Source organism: Vidua chalybeata, chromosome 21 (assembly GCF_026979565.1).
Source record: "Vidua chalybeata isolate OUT-0048 chromosome 21, bVidCha1 merged haplotype, whole genome shotgun sequence".
NCBI lineage: Eukaryota > Metazoa > Chordata > Aves > Passeriformes > Viduidae > Vidua > Vidua chalybeata.
Genome location: NC_071550.1, coordinates 125221 through 145078, shown reverse-complemented (window position 1 = coordinate 145078; position 19858 = coordinate 125221). Strand labels below are relative to the sequence as shown.

At 36.3% G+C, this 19858-nt stretch overlaps 2 protein-coding genes across 7 annotated transcripts in view; one reads left to right on the top strand and one right to left on the bottom strand.

The window, feature by feature from the left end:
• RALGPS1 (Ral GEF with PH domain and SH3 binding motif 1) overlaps positions 1–19858 on the top strand; it is a 78436-nt gene that overhangs the window by 16437 nt on the left and 42141 nt on the right. The gene's annotated exons all lie outside the window — the stretch shown is intronic.
• Positions 3289–19795, bottom strand: ANGPTL2 (angiopoietin like 2). Its single transcript, XM_053962086.1, has 5 exons — positions 19489–19795; positions 9923–10779; positions 5920–6113; positions 5408–5678; positions 3289–4877 (listed from the first exon to the last, which is right to left on the bottom strand). The coding sequence occupies exons 2-5, from the start codon at positions 10728–10730 to the stop codon at positions 4678–4680; spliced, it is 1473 nt and encodes a 490-aa protein (XP_053818061.1). The 5' UTR covers positions 10731–10779; positions 19489–19795; the 3' UTR covers positions 3289–4677.

The window sequence follows — 19858 nt, the reverse complement described above, 5'->3', positions numbered from 1 at the left end:
CTTGTACAGATGCCACTTGGCATCCTTGACAACTTGCCTGGGCCGCGTTTCAGTCCTGTATCCTTTGGTTAGGGGAAGAGGGTGCACATGAAGTGTACTGCCTGTAACATTCAAGATAGAAGTGCAGGTTATATTTTATACAGTTACTTCAGGAATCTTTTTGTGCTCTACTTAATAATTTCTAACATTCAGTTACCTCAACGTTTAGCAGCAATCACAGAGTAGCATGAACTGTTTATTGTAATGCTAAGATTATGCCTTTATTGGCAGTGGTTTGCTCTTCTTATTTTATATGGAAAGTCAGGATTCTTTGTTTACCCCTTGTATGTAACACTGTCTGTAGATTTTCATCTTCTGTTTTACTGTCCAAGCAGTTTATCTCATAAATCCTTCCATAATTCCAACCAGTCTGCCCTTCTCTTTGCTCCTCTCAGTTAATGAATATCATTAGCAGATTTTTGTTTCTGTTAATTCCTGTTTACAGATCACTTATGAATAGGTCAAGCAGCATGAGTCCTAGTACAACTTGCTGTGGAAAACAATCAGCACTGCTTATATAAAATATTTCTTATTTAATAAATTTGACAACCATTCCTAATGGCCATACTTTTAAAACTGTATTGAAAGCTTGGTATGAGTTACTGAAACTGCTGTGTAAATAATTTCAGATTTGAATTAATATTTAACTTATTAAAAGAGAATATTCAATTGAGGCTTGTTTCAGTGAATAAATGTCTTCTCAAGGAAGACAACATTACTTACAGAACAGCTTCTTTATTCTGTGTAAATGAGCAAGTAAGACCAATGATTTTAGGAGTAGATGATTTTCGGAGTTACTACTGAATATAAAACAACTGAATTGAGAATGACCAGATGTGAGGACTTGCAGAATTCTTGGGGATCCTGTTTTGTGCTGTAGAGCCTCTTGTCTCACTGCAAGAAAGTTACTTCGTTGTGAGAGAATGGTTCTTATTTCATCTGTGGAAGCCTGAGATTGCTTGAAATGAGCTGGAGAATGTACTGGGAAATTAAAACTGCCACTGAAGTTTTCCAGTTACTCTGGTTTATAGAATTAGCTCACAGCCTTGTGTGAGAAATATTTTAATACTACCCAGTTATTACAAAATCACTCCAAGTCACTTTTATACAAGATTTAAAATATTTCTGAAATGACCATGTGTGTTACAAGGCTAATAAAAGACTTGGGTAATGAAAGAAAAAAATCTGCATGTTTCCTTCCTAATCCAGCTGAGTTACAGGCTTGAATCTGAAATTCCTGCTGGTCTTTAGCCAGTCTTCTTGAGACTTTGAATCCTCCTGCATATGGTGTATCTTGTTTCATACATGAGAGACCCTCTCCCTGCTGATGGCAAAGACGAGGCAGTGTTGCTCTTCTTGTAAAGGAAAGCTTTCCCTGCATTCTAAGGTGCAGTTGGACATTTTGTGTAACCAGATGAATACAGGAGACAACTACTGTTATGTTTCCAATCTCAGGCTATAATATGAGAGACTAATACTTACTGTGTTTAAAAGTACCTGTTAAACATCCAACAGTTGTTTTGTTTTCAGACAGGTCTTTCAATTTTAAAAAGGGAGAAAGAGAGAAAGAAAGAAAAAAACAAATAATGAGATTGGCAGGGCTGTGATGTGGACTGTTGGAAATGTTTAGCCACAGTGTGATTTAAGAAAAAATAGCAGTCAAAACAATAGTGTTTTGAAAATTCATGGTTGTTATTGCTAGTTACAGTGTTTTCTTGTCTTCACTGCTGGTGATCTTTTAGGTTGTCTCTGTATGTTACAGAACAAACAAAGTTGGGTATGATCTTACAATCTATAGATTTATTGCACTGTTTGCTTTTTTTTCTGCTTGGAATATAACAGTGGGGGTAATTCTGAAAGCGTCAAATGATACTAGAACAGTTTCAGGAAATAATTCTTTGGAAATATGTATATAAAAGAATAACTAGTTGTCTTCTCAGTTTACAGTCTTGTGACAGCCTTTTCTCTAAATGCTAAAGGTGGAGCCCCACTGTTTCATTCCTGATACACAGATAATGTATTAGTTTGACAGCATTTTCTTTACTCTTCTGAAAAAGGTAGAGATACTTCAAAAATTCAGAAGAGCAATGGCAGTTTCCTGTGGCACTGCTTGAAATGGAGGTTTACAGGAGAATTGCAGTTGTTAGTAATCTTCTCCATAGTGCTGCAATTCTCTCTTGTATAAACTCACCTAATGTGCTTTTGCTAATGATAGGAAAGTTTATGGTATGGGATTTTTAGACTGCAGGGTTGCCAAAGATGTACATTTGGGGAGCAATGAAGTAATGTAATGAAAACCTTTGGAAATAATTAGGGAAATGGGAAAAACTAAGGCTTTTCACAGTTTGTAGTAATGTCATCTAGGTGGACCTAGTGCAAAATGAGTTCTGTTATGTGGAGTTTTTAAAAAAATAAGCATAGTGAAATCTGTGATTCTTCCAACGTACTTGCCAATAATTTCACAGTATAAGTTCCAAATCCCTAATATTTAATTATTTTTGATGTGCCAGGCTCTGTGTTTAAAATTATTTTAGGCAAATACGCAAATTGTATGTAAAATATCAGTAAGTTGTGTTCTCACATGTGGTATCTCCTGGTAATCATGGACTGACTTCTGTGCATTATCTTTTTTAATTACATGGACGAGTATCTAGGTAAATGACTCCCCTTTTAGGTAAACAGGTTAAAAAATATGATTATTTTAACAAAAGACTGATAGCTTGAGCATGGGTTTAAAGCCTATTATGAGTGTATACTATAAAGATGTATTTCCAGCCATATCTCCAGCTACAGAAGAGCAACTGTAATAGCTTTTCTAGGGAATGCCTCATTCTTGAGATCTGCACAATACCTGAAGTTCTCTGTGTTCTGTACTCAAGCCAAGCATAAAGTAGCCTTAATGCTACAAATTGTGAGAGCACTATAGCCAGGCTTTGGGGCCAGTAGGTGCATTTAATATTTCTAATCTAAAATACAAACATTTTCCAGAATTCAGTAGATAACCCCATGGAAGATAAAGCTTGAATACTGTTTGAAAAACATGGGTGTTTCATATAACCTACAAAAAGTTGTTCCTTCTTGAGCTGTGTGGAAATTGTGTATCTTTTTCAGCTGAAAATTATTTTGGTTTTTTATGTTGCAATATTTCAATACTTCACACACGTCAACAGTGGTTGCATATCAGAGTTTGAATCAGAGGTAGACTATTGTGTAGTAATCTGAACTACAACAAGATGAAATCTCAACATCTCAAAATAATATTTGTTACTTTATTAAGGGTTACAATATTACAGGGGTAATCTATTATAAACCCTACTTTCAGTTATATACAGCACATGCTACATCACACATCATACTGTCGTAAAGATGCGATGAGGTAATAAGGGAAAAGTATGCAAACACACACACACACACACACACAGAGTCAGTGTCATATAGGCTGACCAAAAAATATGTTGAACTTCTGGAGGCTTTCACTCTGCTTCTTTTATGCATTCTTTAACTTGTATTTTTTGTAGTAGTTTGATTGTAATGGGTTTGTTAACAATGTGTTATAAAAACCTATCTCAGAAGAATATTAAAATTACGCCAGTCTGTATTTCATAAGTATGACTGACCTCTAAATATAAATGAGTAAATCTGTTTAATAATTTGACAGTAATAATTGTGAAATATGTTAAAAATAACTTTTTTGCTACTGATAAGTTCTCTATAATGTTTTTTATCTAAAAGCTAAGGCTATTAAATAGCTTATAAACTGGTATCCATCATTTGCCTGCAAAGTTGGATAGACCCTTTAATTTATATCCAGCCATTTCTGATTATAGAGGCTACGCACCAGGTAATCACTGAAGTCAGGAACAAAATGCTGTAACAGTTGTGTAGTATAACATGTTGGCTATAGAGCACATAATACCTATTATAAATCTGGATTCATTTCCATATGCAAGTAGCTACTTCATTTTGATAAGAAAGTAATTCATGTTTTTAATCTAACATATTTGAATTAATGGTGAACTTTTATGGGAGCAGATTATTTAAATGCACATAGTAAAGGGAAAAGGCCAGATTTATCAGGACAATAATAGTTTGAGTATCTGCTCTCAAAACAGAATTATATAGTGCTAACTTTATTAATGGTAGTTAACAAAGATTACATAATCATCACACTAATGTACATATATCAGCTACGTAGTTCAAAGGATGTGATTCCTGTGTCAAATGATTGCTTATAATAACAACAATAATAATAATAAAACTCTTGCTGTACAGTTTGTAATATTTCCTGTATTTGAGAATATTTATACATAACATACAAAAATACTTAAATGTGGTGGCAGTATTTTTATCACCCAAACTTAATTTACAGGGAAAAAAAACAGGAAGTTTATCTACAGTTTTCATCTAAACTGCAAGTTCCAATAGGACCAAGAGGTGTTCTGAATGTTATTACAGTTCCTTTTCTTCAGCTCTTTTTCCTGGGATGATTCTTGAAAATATAATATACAAGCCCTCATACCTTACCAATAAATGTACAGTATCTTACATTCCTCATTTCTGAAAAGATAATTTCAGGTAATAAAATCATAGCTTTATATGATTTCTAGAACAACAAAGCAAACGAAGAGAAGAGTTATTTCAGTGAAATGTGTTAGGGTTAGGTCTTATCATCATAACAACTTTCTTTAGTGAATATGATCCTCCCCGGAATTCAGCCCAATAAACACCATCCTGATATCGACTGCGGTAGTGTCCTCCACGATACCAGACTCCATTGAGATTTGAGTGAGCACATGCATTGTACCACCATCCTCCCTTCTGGTAATGAGCACAGTTACCTGAAAAAGAAATAAAAGAAAGCTCCAGTTCAGGCTGAGAAGTAAATGAAAAATCTTAAAGCAAGCAAGCAAAGTACAAAATTTCACTGGTTGGTTGGTTGTTCTGGGCATTTGTTAGTAACTATATGTTTAACATGTAGATATCCTGTGGTACAAAGTGAACTTAGGCTTCTTCAGGAACCAGCTAGGTAGTTAGGTTCTACAGATAGAATCCTTTTTGTTACTTCTCTTGCCTGAAAATCAGTGGGTGTTACTGTCTCAAATAACCCTTCATAGCATATTTTAAAGACCCTTGTCTAGTGTAAAAACTTTTAATTTTAATTTTGGCGTTAGTATATATAAGGGTTGACACATCAGTTTGTATTTCATAAGTCACTAATTGACAAATCCCTTTGTTAGTGCAATTTTTCTTTTTTTTTTTTTTATGTACAACCGTAAGTATTTTTCCTTTTTCAAAAGAAAGAGCTAAAGAAGGGGGAGGTGGGGATGTAAAGGCAAAAATGGCAAGGCAGCTGAGAGGGACCTCCTACCTGTGTATACGTCGTGGTCCCGGTCTAGCGTGGTGAACTGTTTGCCATTGTGCCAAGTGAAGGAATCTCCCGCGTTGCCATTGTAGCGTCCCAGTCTCAGTTTGTAGTACTCACTCTCTGGCTCCAGTCTGAAGCTGGCATACTCAGCAAATACTTTTCGACCTGACCAGTCTTCCATTGTTATGAGCAGTTTGTAGTTGCCTTGATTTGTTAACCAATAAATGTTTTCTAATCCAAGCCAATATTCTCCATCTATATTACCAAATCCTTGCTGTAAAGGAAGCAAGTGAAGCATGTTAATGTCCTGCATCTGTGTTAGTGGTAAATCTGAGTGTATTTTTAAGCAGAAAACTGCAGTAACTTATTTTATAGAGACTTCCTTTTCTGGAAGGGTAAACACACAAGTTCTTTTTCAAGTAGGCTCTTAGCCAGACTCTAAAATCACCCTTTAAATTAACTTTATCAGTAAGTTCTAGAGTGTAGGAAACATTAATTGGCTCTCTTGTCCTAACCTTGTATGTCTCCCAGTTCCTGAAAAAGTTGACAGAGCCGTCCAGCCGTCTCTGAATGACAGTCCAGCCACCGGGGTCATGCCGTTGGTCACACCAGACCTGCATGAGCTGGTTGGTGTTTTCTGGTTTTACAAGATAGATGGAGCTTGTGTCATGGCCATCTTCTAATGCTTGTAGGCAGTCTCTCCACGGCCCTGTGTCAAAATAGAAAGGCTCTGCATCAAACTGCCAAGAGCATTTCTTTAATGCAGGGCAGTATTTGAGTTGGTAGCTTTTCATATTAGTTTGGTTTCACTAAATACCGTATTTGTTTTTCCTCTTATTGAAGGATGAGTATCCACCAAGTGTTTTCAAACAGATTCATTTATTGTAACTTTATTTCTGGAACATTTCACAATGAGTTACTGGTAAAGGTAGATTTTGAAAAAAAAAAAAAAATTTAAGGCAGCTGTACTGGTACTTTTACCATCAATTATATATTTGAAGAAACTAAATATGAATGACTCCACAGATAAATAAGAATTTCCTTTTAGAAAACAAAAAAGTAACTTTGACCTTGAATCTGTCTTTGAGAAATTCAGCTTTTTAGATCCCAAAAATGTCACTGGCACAGGCATTAACAGTGGAAGCAACAACATAAATAGGTTGTAGGTCTTACTGCTGCCACCTTAATAAATTACAACATAACATAGAAATTAAGAATTTTTTTTTTTTAACATAAGGTGCTTGTGACAGAAACTTTATATAAATGAGAGGACTCTTAATATACTTTGAATTCACAGAAATTGCAATTCACACAGTCTTGTTTTCAGAAGGAGAATGCATTTTTTTTCCTTCAGTTCAATAGAGTCTATAAAGAGCTTACACTTTTTGGAAGTATCTTATATTCCTGTTTTTTCAAGAAATTTTCTCCATGTGTAAGATAATTCTCTTTTAATGTATCTGAGATATTCAGAAATAAATTATTTATAAATTCAGATATAAATTATTTATAGTCTGTGTTGATATCTGCAGATAAGACTCCCCCAGCTGCTTGCTTCCTCAGCAGAAGAGTGAAGTCAACAAGAATCCTCAGGATTAGAGTTTTGAGGCCCTGGATTGATTCTCCCTGCCCACTGAAGGAGTAAGGCTTGTCAGATCTTCTGACTAGGAGCCTTACTGAAGCATATACTGCTATCAAGAGTAATTTCTGTTTTAAATTATGTCAGTCCTATGGTTTTTCATAATTTATTGTCCAACACTACTAATGGTACTCAGCAAAAGCATTAGAAATAAATTAGATTTATAGAAATAATCTCAGTGTTTTGGAAATTAAAACACTGAGGTTTTGGTATTTTTAACTATTTTAATCAGCAAGTCAGTGTAGAAAGAGGCAATCCAAGTCTTTGTTCTGTGGGTACTGTGTTCTTGTTGCCTCAGTCATAATCAGAGACTGTACCTGGAGCTGTGCTTATAAGCCCCTTCTCCATTTCTTTTGGGGCTAACTGTTTAGATTTCTGGCAGTTAAGATATAGATGCCATGCTCTTGTCACACCATTGCATGGCTTGTTATGAGAGGTGGGAAAAAATGTTAATGAGCACTAATAATTTAAATTGCTCTGGTTTATTTTATCACAATGTGTATGTAGTGGCACTTACTAAAAATAAAAAAGGAAGTCATTATTGAAGAACTTCTAAAATAGTCAAACAGCTTTGACCTTGTCTTTGTAAAAAATATATATAGCAGTATGCAATGTAGTATTTACACCATTCTAATCTTGCAGTTTCTTTTATGGCACACGGCAGCAGTGCTCTACTACACAGTTCTTTTTTCTGAAAGTGATTTAAGAGATTTTTGAGAGAGACTGTCAACAGATTAATAGAAGACATTTACTATTTTTATTATATTTTGCTCCTGTTTTCATTGCATAGGTTGGCTGTGATCAGGTGGATAGTACAGCCAGGAGGTTTGGATAAGGTTCAGAACTCAACACATAGTATGGAAAGGACTTGATAAAGTATGGGTGGATTTTTCCTGCTGGCTGGGCAGTTGTGGTGTAGGTTTTGTTTGTTTTGTAGGATGTTGTTTATGGGTTTCTTTTTGTGGGTTTTTTCTAGTTCTCTCCAGACATCTGACTAAAGCATCATTTATGGCATTTTAAGGAGGGGTTTGAGATGTGGTTTGTGAATGGAGAACATTCTGGAGGATGAGGAAAAAGTATTAAATGTGTCTTGACAGAAAAGAAATGTGAGGAGAGGGGAAGGAGGATACTCTGGAAATAAAAGCTTAATTAGCTTAACTTCAGTGGTTGGAAACTCGCTTGAACAAATAAAAATCTGCAAGTGAGAAAATGAGAGAACAGTATAATAAATTTGTGCAGAAGAAACATGAAACTTCTTTTTCTGGTAAGTGATGTGATCCAGGGAGAAGAAACAGATGTGAAATCTATCTTAGAATTGTGGACTGCCAAAGGGACTTTTGGAGATCAGTGTGAAAAATTGCTGGATAAACAGCACCTCCTCAGGTGAATATTTGGGAGTTCTACAGGGTTGCAGATTGGTTCAGAATGAGCATTTTACTTTTCAAAAGCAGGAAAATGTATGAGGATAGATCAGCAAAAGTACTGTGCACCACAAGTAACTTTTCTGTTCTGCTGTTTGATAGTGAATCCTCAGCTCCAGTTTAAGGACTTGAAAGCACAAGGAGGATGTGGACCAATTAGCAAGTTTTTGTTCAAAGAGTGTAAGGGAATGAAGGAGAAAGGTATTTCACTTCCAGAATGATAGGGGAATACTGTTCCAAGCTTGAACCTACTTTGAGATTGAAGTAAAAATGTAATTATTAGAGAGGCCGTGGTTTATTGCACCAAAGGAGTTCTAGTAGATCTGATTTTCTTCTGAGAATTTTTCCTTACATAGTACATCAGAAACATGAAATTTCTGGCAGAGGCTTTGCATGCCACAATGCAGGCTTTGGTGCACTATCTTTGGCATTCTGTGGAAATACTGCTTTGTAGTAAAATGTTTTAGAGACTTACAGACTTAAGAGACTCAGTGCTTACTTGCTCAAGTTTCTTTCATTGTATTTCCATGGAGAAACAGTACAGGGGTTGTTTGGTTTTTAACATGTGGCAGTTGCATTATTGGATAATCTTAAAAAGTTTGTTGATATCCTTTGGAATATTTTGCAAGTAGCCATGAAATATATTGAGTGCAGTTCCCCTGCATTACTCTATTTCAGTTAGCTCCGAGTTCAGAGATCTGTGACTCTCTATCCTTTTTCTGAAGAAGGTATGTGTTGTCCACACAGAGAAGAGCAGTATGGAACATATGCCTGAACTGGTTTGGGTTTGTTTTTTTTTTTTTTTTTTCAAATGTGGGGGCATAGGTGAAACTGAGTCCTTTACCTGTTATTTTGTTATCACATAGATCAGTTGATCTCCAATGTGATTTCACATTGTGAAATCATGCTTGTGGCAGAACTCCTAAGACTCTTAATAAGGGCTGTATAATATCCCATTACTATTCCACCACTTGCTTCCTTCTGCTCCTGTCTAGAGCACAAGTGCCCCATATAAGGTACAGAGCAGATACTTACTCCTTATTTAATTACACAAGCACATTATCAGATGCTAGATCAAAAAACTTGTAATAATTTCATTTGTTTACACAGTGTCAAACTCCTTCAGATGTCACCAATTGTAGCAGTTCAGTCTTGAGCAAAGGTAAATAAAATTTAGATTACTTGAATTGTAAGATTTTTCTGAAAGTCCTTTATCTCATACATGTAATAGAAATGATAGGTTTGTCTTAGCAAAGTAACATGAGAAAAATATGTGGGTATAGAGTGTCTTAGACATTCACAGGTGTTTTTTTTTTGCTTTCTTTCTGTGTTTCTACTACAGCATGTATGTAAAATTCATTAGCTAAATAAATTTGGACTGCATTTTTGATATTACAATTAAAATGTTGTCCACTACATATTAGCATAAACTAATGTAAATGTATCAATAATATTACTTACCAGATGGTTTATCAGTTGAAGTTGGAATACTAGTAACTGCAGGCATGGTTGGTAAGGTAGGTGGCAGAACCTTTAAGTTCTGATCACTTTGAATCTCATTAGTAGATATCTGGTTATTAATGCGATTGTAAGTAGGAGGCTGGTACACTTTAACTGGTGGTTGTGGAGTTTGTGGCAGTGGCTTGATGGATGGCATTCTTTGACAATGTTCTTCCAGCTGGGCAATTATTATTGTCTGATTATTGGCAATTGACATCAAATGTTGATACTTGTGCTCTAAGTCTTTGTATTTGTTTGCAAGCTGCAACATGTCTGCAGTTTGGTTCAAAATCTTATTTTCAAGTTGAGAAAGTTCTAAGGCGTTATCACGTTTTCGGATAATTTCATGTAATAGCTGCATGTAGAGTTGTGTGACACGAGAATTCATATTTCTGCTCTCTTTTCTTAGGAGTTTAACTTCATTAACAATTCCACCATCCACCTCTACCAGTTGCTGGAGAGTTTCTATTTGTCTCTTTTGTTTAAGAAGTTCATTGTTAAGTAACTGTAATTCTTGTTTATTTACCCTGTTTTCAAGCAGAACTTCAGGCTCCTTAGAATTAACACAAATGGCACCTGTCACTCTCTGCTGAGGTACAATAAAGGTGTAAGTGCACTTGTCCTGTGTGTCACTGGAACGCTTATATCTATTCATATAAATGAATTCTTGAGCTTTTTCCTTGTCATTGTCTTCAAATTCCTGTGTTTCACTTATAGTAACTCCCACAACAGTTACTAGTATTAAGCAGATGAATCTTGTTGTCATCATGATCCTCTAGTTCCGGTCAAATATTCTTCTGCAAAGAACTTCGTAAAATCTGTTTTAAAATAAATTTAACAGTAATAAGTAGGAAAACAGTGTGGATTTACAAAATACCATCTCTTCTAAAACTTACAAAAAGCGCATAGTAACTATGTGTACAAATGAGGTCCAGCATCAACTTGTGTTGACTAAAGGGGACATCATGGGGAGTAGTTGTATCTTTCTGTGGTCAGAACTATAGTGACTAGTTGCTAGTTCATCTAAAGCCTGCCAAGAACCATAAGAAAGTAAGCAGTAAATACAAGGATTTGAAGAGTCCTTTCTTCCAGGGAAATACCACAAAAGTTTCCAAGATTGGCGTTTTCATTTAAATATTAATTACACTTTCTCTTTCTTAACCGTTACAAATACAACCTTTAAAGGTAAACATAATGCAAGTTAATGTATGTATTAATGCTGCTAAAAGTTCTAAAAATATCAAACTGTTAATTTGCAGTATTTTAGAACTGCACATACATTGCAAGAGATACAGTTTAGGTGATATGTAACAATTTTACTTTATTCAGTAGTATCGAACCTCCATTGCTTAAAAAAAAAGGAAAAACTTATTTTACATTGGTCCTTAATAACTGTAAGTTAAAATCTCTACTACTCAGATACTATAGGCAGTAAAATCTGTTATTTTTCTGGACTAGTAGAATTTACGACTGAAACATTTACTGTGACTCTCACTGGAGACACTGTCACTACACTCAGCCTAGTCATCTCACTTCAGAGTTCCTTCTTGAAAGGGGAAGAATAGCTACAAATGTGCATGGCGGACAGTGACAATGCATTAAATCAGCTGGTAATGTCTACTGGCATACTGCAACAGTTGCCCTTTGGTGAAATTGCCCTAACTTAATTATCCATGCAGATTCATATTCAAGGTGGACAGCTGAGGCCTTCACAATCTCTCAAAAAATAAGTGAATACTTGAACTTTGTAGGCAACAGTAGACTTGGAAACATGGGCTTAGCATTGTCACTACTGGCAGAAATTCCCATGTCACAAACCACTCTCTTATCAGCTACTTGAACAGCACTTTGATGTCGTGTATTTCTAAAACCTTTTTGTTGTTGATTTTTAATACTCATATGTATATGCAACCTAGTTTTCTTAAATAAAACAAATGAAAAATGCAGTATGGAGATTTTTCAGTGTATAAAGTCAAATACTTTTTAACCAAGGTGGTGTTGCCACAGTGTTTTTCTTTGCTTGTAAAATATTTCTCATGGAATAATCATTCAGTATTTAAGTTTCTATCACCTTACTGTTTGGTCATCTTTGGTACAATATTTTTTCTTAATTACATGAAATGGTGATAGTAACAGCTGTGAGAAACTGGAGTGAGTCCAGCTGAGTACACCCAGCATGGCTAGCTGGAGGCTGGCAGACATAACGATTGAAGAGCAGCAGGAAGAGTGAGGTTTGTGTAGCCTCCAGGTGAGAAGGTAAAGAAGGACATGTTCAATTACTTAATGGGTGTTTGTAAAAAATTCTTTTTGGAAGTGCACAGTGAAAGTATATGGTGGATACAAATTACCTCAGGAAAAAACTAGGTTTTATTTTAAAAATTCATTGTGAGGGTGACTGAGGACAGAAGCAGTTACCCAGATAGGTGGTAGAATCTCCATTCCTGGAAATACATTAAGTTTTGATTTAGGTAAGGCTATGAGCAGTCTGATCTAATGTTGAAACTAAACTTGCTCTGTAAGACAAAGATAAGTCTCATCCAATCTAAACTATTTTATGATTCTAGGCAGCTGCTGACTTTTCAGAGATTTTTTTTTTTTTTTAATGTCAAGCTAATGCTGGATATGCATCCTTTATTATTCATACTGAGAAGAGATATGGTTGTCATTTGTATTTTTCTGGTTTTGTGAAATAAACCATAGATGTTTCTGCAAAAGATTCAAACAAAGTGACCAGGACTTAATCCTTCTTTAAAATTTTTGGTTATATCCTTTTGCCTCCGTTTCTTACTTGGAATAAACTCGTTTTCATTTTGCAAGTAGAAAGGAGTTGTGCTGTTCAGAGCTTTTCAAAAATCTTGAAAACATGTCAGATGAAAATCTGGAGTTTGACACAGTTTCTGTAGGTAAAGCAATGCTATTTGGAGTCCTGGAAAATAGGGAACATAAATTTACCCCAGATAGCTTTAACTTGCATCATCAGCATTTGCACAGCAGATCAGACTTGGAAAACCTGGCAGTTTTCCAGGCCTCGTGTTCCTGCACAGATTACTGGTTTTGCAAATGTCTCTTGCATATAGGTGTAAAATATTTTTATTTTGCTGTTGGAACTCTAATATCCTTTTCCCCCCCTCTAAACCTGTACTTATTGTGACCACTGAAAAGAAGCTTTTTTTCCTCAGACTTCACTTCTGTCTGTTACAGCATCTCATATCAGCATCTCTCTGCTTTGAGTATGGCTTTGGGGTACCCATACTTTTCTGAACTGAAGAAAGAGCAACATGTAACAGATTTTTCTCCTGATTTTTTTAAGAACTGTGTAAGAACATAATGGGCCAGAGTTCATCAGCCTCGTTATAACATATCATCTTCATGATCATTTAGTCCCACTGCCTGACCATGTGAGTGACCCCTCTCTAGGAAGCCTGTTCTAGGGTTTGACCAGTGGTTGCAGATGGCAGGCCACCAGTGAATGACATCAGCATAATTAGACTGTCCTGAAATGTTTCTCTGTCATGATGTTGCCCGCTTGTCAAGACAGATGTTCTTCTTATAAGAAAAATCAGTGGAAGGAAAGTGACGTTGGTTAGAGTCTGAATACCCCAGTACAAACAGAAACAAGAATCATACTGTCATAAGCTCTCCTCCTTCCTGCAGTCTGTATATGATAATTCTGTAAGTCTCTTACTGTTTGCACTTGTTTAGTTTAAAAAAAAAAAAAAAAGTGTTTAGAATGAGGCCTATTTGTTGCATATTGGGAAGAACTACATGAATAAATGGCATTCCTTCCTTTCTGCAGTTGGATTAAAATGAAGTTCACAACATGATCATTTGAGCAACTCTCAATGATTAATCTTTCAGGGACAAAAAAAGCTTTCTGGAATGGAGAAAGTAGGGAGGGAAGCCAGAGAAACAATTTTAAGGAAGGATTTAATGCTTTTTTAATACCTTCCTCTTTGAGTTGCAGAACATCAGATTCTTAGGACATTAGGATTCCTTCCAGGTGAGAGGAAGGTCATATCTGATGTCTAGGACATTAACTTCCAGTTTTCTCCTGTGCCCAGTAATTGCTGATACTCCTTGTACTTGATTGCTGCTGTTGCTTGCTGATCACTCAGTTCTTCCTGTTTCTCTGGCTGCCTACCCCTTGCCCTCTGCCAGTAGTTCTTCTGCAGCGGACTGTGTGGAAACTATATTACTAGGGCCATATTTGTTCCCAGTGCAAAATTCCACTTGGGCAGCTGTAGACTTTTCAATCTAAAAGAACACTTGCAGGTTTGGGACAAATTTTCTTAGTTACTGGAAATACAGCATTGTCTGTCTCTTATCCTCATACATACTGACAAAACTTTAACACACAAGCATACAGGTGAATGAAGCACACTTAGAAGTAATTATTTTGGTTAAACATCAAATGGAGCTTCTAATCAGATTTAAGTAATTTCATTATTTCTAGATTCTGGCTGTTCAAGATGCATACTTGTAAAAGCACTTTTCATAGCAACTGAGTTGGGGCAAACTTGAACTAGTGCAGATGTACCTGAGTTTTTTTATGTCTACTCTACTTGGCAGTATATTTCACTTTCTATTCAGGCCAAATACGTTTTTTTTTGTGTTTGTCTTTTACCAGAATAACTGCATTTGTATGAAAATGTTTGGCAGCATTGTTGTGTGGCATATAATTGTAGCAGCTTTATAGTCCTAGCCAGCACAAGTGCTTTAGTTAAAATTTTGGCTTGTATGCCAGATGTTTGCCTGTCTGTGTATATAACTGGAAGTAGGTGGTTTGCTCATTCATTGTTTACCCAAGTAAGGATATTTCCATGATCTGGTGACAAAAGAGGAAATAAATTGTCTGAAAGGGATATGGGATGTTTCAGCAGTTGATTGCTTTTTCTGTCCTTTAAAGAGAAAACATAAATAAAATCTTACTTTGGCTTTGCTTTGAAACATTTTTCTGTCTTGTGTTCTGTCTTGTTTATATGCAGCTTTTCATTAGTCAAAATGTGTTGCCTTTTGATTCTTACGAGTATTTTGAAATTTATGTACTTCAACAAGATTTTAGTATTTTACAATATAAAATTGTACAGATGTTTCATAACGTATTGTTTAATATCAGGATCAGGTTGTGATCCTGAAATTATAAAGGTAAAAATATTTCTACATGAACAATATTACTATCTAGCAAATGTTGATTCCTACTTTTAAATCAGCTTGCCTTAAGAGGGAGCAGTAAAGGTATCAATGTCGGGACTATGGTCTTTTTGTTTTCAGCTACTTACAATTTGCATAATATTGGGTAATCCAACCTGTATACCTTTCTTCATTATTTGTTGGTTTTGATGCCATGCCTAGGAGGATCTCATTTTTACTAAAGAGACTGGTTAACTGTCTCTTTCAGGTTTTATGAAATATTTTGCCTGTGGGATTCTGTGTACAAGTGAAGGTCTATCTCCATCAGATGAAAAATATGACTTACAGTAATAATCTTAGAATCATTAAGCTTATCTGAAAATGCTGCCAGTAGCTTTTCAATGCTATGGCTGTTTTTTGTTGAATGAAATTTGTTCATAAAAGAGACACTTGCCATACTACTCTGGAAAGAAATGTGTATATGAAAGCCCGAGTGTATATGAAAGCCTCTCGCATCTGGATCTCAAGTGGTTTTGCAATGTTGAGTCTTTCAACCATTGAAAGATTGGCATTTTGTGTCTAGGAGTTTATACTATGTTCTTTTTATACCTGTGCTTTTCGGTGTCCTGCAAAAAGTAGAGCAGGGAGAATACTGATGGTGGCTGAGCACTGAACTTTATTATGTGTTGCTTAACATTACAAGTCAGTTTAAGGAGGAAAGGTTTTGATACTTAAGACATTACCTGTACTATAGCATTCTGGAAAAGTACAAAATCAAAATAATGATCTGTGTGAATCTTGTGTGGAACACCTTAACTAAGACAAATGGGAAAAATAATTGCCTGGATTTCATACCAGAATAGAAGTTTTGTATCTTAAATTGCATTATTATGGCTTATTTCTACAGATAAGGAACATAACAGATCCCAGTAGGTAAAAGTAATAGAATTGCTTCTTGCTGCTGCTCTTGAATTTCTATGTATAGTAAACTGCAACAAAGCCAGAGAAACATAGGTGTGACATGGTGATGCATTGATCCATGAACAGGCAGCTTTCAAACACATCATACATGACACTCTCGCTACCCTTGGAGACTCCTTTACAGAGAAGGCAATTTTCATTGCTAAAACCCAGATGTTATAACAGGAGCATTTCTGGGGGCTTGAGTAGCTATTTGGACTGCAGTATAGTTGAGTTTACTGCAAAGACAAGAAAAAACACTACCTGTTTGGTTTGTGCAACTGATAGTGAGAGCCTGGTATATGAAGCAGACAGCAGCAAACTTTAACAAGTTAGAAAAGGTTTTTAGTGGCTTGTATGCTGCAGCTGAGGAACTAAGGAGGCAGTAATAGTTTACTGAGCTATGATAATTATTGTAAACAAGGTGATGCAGTAGGTTTCCTATGTGACTTACTCTTAAGCAGAATGCTCAGAAGCTGTTAAACTAAATTAGGATTCTCCATTTAAGTCACTGTATCTTTGGGATAACAACTGTTGTTTTTACAATAATCATTGTTACTCAGCCTCCCTAAAAAAACTCCCAGAGTATTACATACCTTAGAAGTTAATTTCAGGATTGTGGGGGTTAATTTCTTTTAATATTTCACTCCATTTTCTATGTAAGGTTTTATTTTTGTGGGGTGTGGTTTTGGTTTGGGTTTTTTTGTTTGTTTGTTTGTTTTGGTTTTTTGGGGTTTTTTTGGGGTTTTTTGGGGTTTTTTTTTGGGTTTTTTTTTGTTTTTTTTTTTTTTTTTTGGTGGGGGTTGGGTTTTTTTTTGTAATAGGTGACTACCATTTAATTAAAGAGTGGATAGGCTAGGTCCAACACTCAGCATTTATTTCCATCTCTACAAATTGCTCTGACTGAGGAGGGCTTACAGTCTAGAAGGGCGGATTGTTAAGAGTTCACGTAGGTCCAGTGTGCCAGAACTGAATGCACTGTAATTACTCTCACACATCAAAGCCTTTTAGAATACCCAGACAGGTGAAAAAATATAAAAAGGATAACACACATACACTTTTGCATAACACTCATATTTTCTGAAACGGTTGCTTTGACTATGAAGAAAAAATGATACCATACATACAAATGAGCTCATTCAGCTATGCTAAACCACTGTTAATTGGCTTTTTTGTGCTGATCATATTTAATAAAACGAGGCCAGGAGTACTTTTGATGGGCTGTCTTTTCCTCTGTACCTCTAATACGCCATCTGTGCAGAATCCTCAGGCACTGAGGCTTATAAAGGAAGGCATGTTCACAAAAGGCATAGTGTTAGCTATGATAGCGTTTATTCTCCAGAAAATAAACTGCTGTATTTTATTGTGAATTCATACATAATTTGATAGCTGTGCATTCTAAAGAAGAAACATGAACAGCTAGCAACACATCTTCACTGTTTAATACTTTTGTCTTTGATAATGAAAGGTATTTTTATATTAGTGCAGTTTTACATTTTTATTGCATTATAAAAGCAAATGAAGCAAGGGTGTTGAAAATGTAAAATCCTGCTATGAAAAGATCAGAAGGCTTGGTTTTGCATTTTTAAAAAAAAAAATCTTAGGTTTTTGCTTCTACAGATCCTTTGATAGCCAGTGTTTGTGGACTTACAGTTAGCTGGCATGTTCCAGGCACCAAGCCAGTAATATGATCTGGATTTCACAACACCATTGTGATAAGACAGACAAGCATGAATTTTTTGAATCTGCTTGCTTTCCTACTCCCTGTCTCTTGTCTTAGAGCTCATGCTCTGTTTTTTACTCCTTCACACGTTTTCTTCTATGGAATTATGTTAATTTATCCTGTCAATTTTTACCTCTCAAAAGTAATCTTCAAACTTAATGTGAAGTTTGATCTTTTCTAAGAGGAAGGACTTCCACTGCTGTAGGGTTTCTTTTAGAATAAACTCACGTCTTAACTTTTAGATGAAAGGTATTGCTGTGAAAAACCTAGGTAGTGATTTTTTGTTTTGTTTTGTAAAAGGAAACAGCAATTCACAGTGAAAATACAGCACAGTAATATGTAGACCACATGTATTGAGAAAAACCTTTAAAGTTGGGCTCTAAGTTTTAAAGTAAACACATAGGAAAGGGATGACACATAGTAGCATGCAGTGCTAGTTATGAAAACATGATACTAAACTGAATTGAATAATTTAACTCCAAACTTACAGAGGGAATCACTTTTGCAGTTTTGCCACTAGTTACTTCCATTGTAAAAAGTGCCACACTGGCATTAACCGATTAATTCCTTTAAGATACTTGTGTTAGAATACTTCTCTTGTCAGATTTTCTGCCCACTTAAAACTGAGCAAGCAGTTTCTCAAGCACCAGTTCAGTTTTCTTAAAAGGTAATACATCTTCTAATGAGGGGAATAGATGATTAAGCAACACATCAGAATGAGAGTGTTTTCATGAGGTCTTGGAGAACTTCTGTTTTGAAATACTATCAGTTGCTGCAAGAAACTGCAGAAGTTTATGTATCTTTTGTTGCCTTGTAACTTTCTTCAACTTTTGGCAAAAACTTTAGTTACAGGAAGTACAAATTTTCTTCTGATTACCAAGAATTTTAGTTGTTTGTGGATTGTTCTTTGTGCTTTACTAAAGTTCTGTCATAGATGTGGAATGTAATTACTGAAAGAAAGCACTGCTTTTTTTGTTGCTTCCCTTAACAGCGGCCTCACCTTATTTTCACTTAATCCAATCAGTACCAGAAAGCGCTCATACTGTGCATACTCATATGTGTGCATGCACATTGTCCAGAACAGCCTTTAAAGAGATTCATATTTTAATAAATGTGACTCATTTTACCCGTGAAAAACAGTAGTTAGACCATGTAATACTTTGATGCCTACATGAATGTACTCATAAATGGTAGTTTCTTCTTTAAATTCAGTTTTTGTGAAATACTTCAAATATTTACTTTACAGACTGTTAAAGTATCAGAAAGTTTTCTATCTCCCTAATCAGACATGAGTGTAAAAAAGACTGAATGGAGGTTTCATATTTTTTAAGATAGACAGTCCCTTAGAAAATAGTATGTCCTAGAAACATTCTTGGATGGAATGTCTAAGGAAGTGTGAAGATCAAAGTTACGTGCAAAGATAAGTAAGTTTTTTTAAAGAAAAGAAAATCGTATTCTTGAAAATAATACCAAGGCTTTCACAGCCTGGCACGTGATGTCTCAGCTATCTTTACAGCTTTTATTTTAATATGCGACGGATTTTTGTTTGGGCTCGGGGGTAGTTTTTGTTCTTTTGAAGTCAAAAAGCAGGCTTGCTGCTTTATCTTCGGGAGCAGTCCTACTCTGATAAGCTTGCATTGGCTGGGTAGCTCGGTGCAGCTCGGAGCCGCGCGTACGGAACCCGCCCGGCACCCCCGGCACTGCCCGTGCTTACCGCGTCTGCTCCGCTCCTCGGCCGCTCCGTCAGCAGCTGCCGCCGCGGCCCGACTGCCGTGACATCCCCTCGGCCACCCGCAGTCCGCGCGTGCCGTGCTGGGACCAGACGGGACGTGCTGGGGAGAGAGGCGCAATTATTTTCCTCTTCTGCCTTTTTCTTGCTCAAGACCCTTCTGGGCTCGTCAGCCCGGCTCCGCCCCGCGTACGAAGCGGTACGTTCCCGCGGGGCGCTCGGCGCTCCCGGCCGTCCCTTCAGGCGGCCAGGAGCTGCCTCATTTGAACCCCTGGTCTTTGTGGCAGGCTTATCCTGGCCGGTAAAGGGGGAGAGAAGGCAAAGCAGCGGCGACCTGCCGGGCGCTGGTTGGACG